This window comes from Triticum aestivum, chromosome 5A, assembly GCF_018294505.1.
Source record: "Triticum aestivum cultivar Chinese Spring chromosome 5A, IWGSC CS RefSeq v2.1, whole genome shotgun sequence".
NCBI classification, from domain to species: Eukaryota; Viridiplantae; Streptophyta; class Magnoliopsida; order Poales; family Poaceae; genus Triticum; species Triticum aestivum.
The window spans coordinates 692,095,347-692,098,084 of record NC_057806.1 but is presented as its reverse complement, the minus strand read 5'-3'; the positions used below and the strand labels follow the sequence as shown (position 1 = coordinate 692,098,084).

Here is a 2,738-nt window from a genome sequence, read left to right as displayed (position 1 = left end):
GGTATAAAACCGCCCCCAGCGCCGATTGTATCGCCGGCTCGCCCCCAGAGAACGATTTATATGCGTTGGAGATGCTCTAATGTTCATGCATGTTGGACACCTGTTTAGACCACCATTCCTTGGTTTCCTCTCCAGGCTTCACTGACGGGCGTCTGGTGACCGCCAACAATGATCCCTTCCTTGAACGGGTAAAAATTGACCCATTAATGAAGGGGTTAAAGCAAGTGCCATTCTTCAGTAGTGACACCAGATATGTGACAATATTATGTACCTCTGATATTAGTTGCACCATCAATAATATTTAGTAATATTACACCATCATCAATACAAGAGCAAAGTTTAAGAAGAACAACACATCAAACAAGAATAGCCCATGAATTTCTCGCAAGAAGAAAAATAGTGGACCGTGGATCCATAGATTAAGCAACATGCAACTTCTCCATGAACACATCCTATAATGGCAATTAATCTCAAGTTCTCAACAATGGAAATGAACCAAGCAACAACTGGGGAGGGATTATTGACTAAACATGCATATAACTAAGAGCGTCCAGCTTATTCGAGAACTCAATGGCGGCATGCCCAAGCCGGAGTGGCCTAGCCGATGTAGTACATGGGGTCGGGCAGCTTGAAAGTGCGGGCGCCCTCAGGCGCGCCAAGGATGTCGCTCCATTGGTCACCGATGTTACCGATGATGACGTACCCGGCATCCCGCAGCTTCTGCCTCTCGCCGGACTTGTAGGTCACTGCAGAGCCCTTGAAGCCGGGCTGCTTCAGCAGCAGGTTCATCCACCCGGAGATGCCCTGGCGGCGGAGGTTGGTGACGGTGATGGCCCTTTTGTCCTCGGTCCGGCCGGTGAGGAACACCGGCTTGACACCGACCGAGAGCAGCTTGTTGTACAGCCTCTTCGTCTCCGGCAGTGACGGCGCGCTCCCCTCCCGCACATATGCGTCGAAGCTCGTCGCGTTGAACGGTGTAGCTCTGCGCACGTATGTGTATATGAAGATAGATTAATGGCAGATTCAACCATATCAGCTAGTGTAGTACTCATGCATACCAGTTAAAAAAAGTAATTATGCAATCCGAAACATGTACCTAAACCCAATGCTCTACGTAGTTGTGGACGAACGTGACTGATGATAAATAATGAAGTTGGCCATGTGGGGGTCTAATTTAATTAATTAATATCACACCGCGAGATCCAACTCCGACACTGTTTTTGTGGACCAAGAATAAGAGTCAAACTTACTCACAACTTGTATGTATTTAATCTCATCGTGCACCTCGCTCACCCTCCTTGTGACTCGTGAGAGTTCAGCTTATTTGTTGATTCCTTTGATAAAATAGTTTACCATTGCAGCGATCGACTGTACTGATCTTTTGAGTTGAGTAATGCATGTTTTACCCGAAAAAATAAGCCTTATTGCAGAGTTTCGGCTTTCAACACAAAAGGTTAGCTTCGTCACATGTGGTGAAGCAAAGATACTCAAACCCCTCGATTTGTTAGATATTCACATAATTATAAGTATTATCCGTCTAAACTCAACTTTGATAACATAATTATAGCTAGTAATCAGTTGATAATGACGGTTGAAAAATAAACCGTTCGATAAAGTAGCCACGTGGACAACAGGTACGGTTCTACTCGGGTAATCACATGCCCATCACATCACATCTTTATCTCTGACTCTAGTAGTAATGGTACTCCCCCCGTTTCAAAATGTAGTGTATATGGAATTTTTTGAAAAGTTAAACTTTACAAATTTTGACCAAATTTATAGAGCAAACTATTTATCTAGAATATCTGATATATAAAATATGAAACTACATCTCTTATGATGAGTATAATGATATATACGTTTGGCATTCCACGGGTAAGATGAGGTTTGACTTCTTAAGAAAATCTATATGCATTACATTATGAAAAGGATGGAGTATGTTTTGCTCTTGTTTTGTTGGCGGTCTCAATGACTGATTAATTGGATGTGACCGTAATGATGTCTAACATATGCATTTTTATTTCCACTTCTAGTTTCATTTGTTTTCCCACTTTCATTTAGTAGAGATCTTATGATACTGGTGCTTTCTAGCTAGTGAGTTGACTTTTTTTGAGAGAAGTGTGGTCAGAGTTTTACTTCATCTGAATGAAAAGATCAGTGCAAGTCCCTGCTCAAATGCACCTGCAATAAATAGCAAGTAGGAGTACATGATGAACACACGTAGCATAGAAAAGTGTCTACGTAAACGTACCCGAAGCCGTGCTTGGCGTAGTAGGGGAGGTTGGAGAGGGTTGTCTCGTCAATGTCGAAGACCCACGCCTCCTTGCCGTTGCCGGCGAGCTTGAGGGAGTCGACGTAGGCGATGGCCTGGTCGACGACGACCTTGGAGTCCCGGCGGTAGTGGCTGCCGAGCATGTAGTGGCCGACGTAGCCCTCGCAGCTGGCGGGCACCGTCTTCCAGTCCCGCACGTTGTGCGCCTCCACGCCCAGCACCCAGCTGTCGCACGCCACTCCGGCGTGCTTGCCGGAGCCCAGCAGCGGCCGCAGCGCATGGATCAGCGGCGCCACCACGGCCTCGTCCAGCGAGGTCGGCATGCGGATGTTGGCCTCCCACGCGCTGCAGGAGGCCACCAAGAGAGCCGCGGCGGCGAGGAGGAGTGTCGTCGTCGTAGCCATCGCCTTTTCTTTTTTTTCTAGCGTGTGTAGTGGTGCTTCCCTTGCTGAGGTGCAAAGAGCGT

At 46.7% G+C, this 2,738-nt stretch overlaps 1 protein-coding gene across 1 annotated transcript; it reads right to left on the bottom strand.

Annotated features, from left to right (window-relative positions):
• Window positions 1-356: 356 nt before the first annotated feature.
• On the bottom strand, window positions 357-2,738 carry LOC123106057 (stem 28 kDa glycoprotein). Its single transcript, XM_044528256.1, has 2 exons — window positions 2,252-2,738; window positions 357-982 (listed from the first exon to the last, which is right to left on the bottom strand). Exons 1-2 carry the CDS (start codon window positions 2,674-2,676, stop codon window positions 598-600), a joined length of 810 nt encoding a protein of 269 aa, XP_044384191.1. The 5' UTR covers window positions 2,677-2,738; the 3' UTR covers window positions 357-597.

Excerpts from the sequence above, each read along its gene's own strand:
- LOC123106057 (XM_044528256.1), bottom strand. The coding sequence starts at position 2,676 with ATGGCTACGACGACGACACTCCTCCTCGCCGCCGCGGCTCTCTTGGTG. Across the intron at positions 983-2,251 it reads TACGCCAAGCACGGCTTCGG|AGCTACACCGTTCAACGCGA; the intron begins GTACGTTTACGT and ends ATACGTGCGCAG.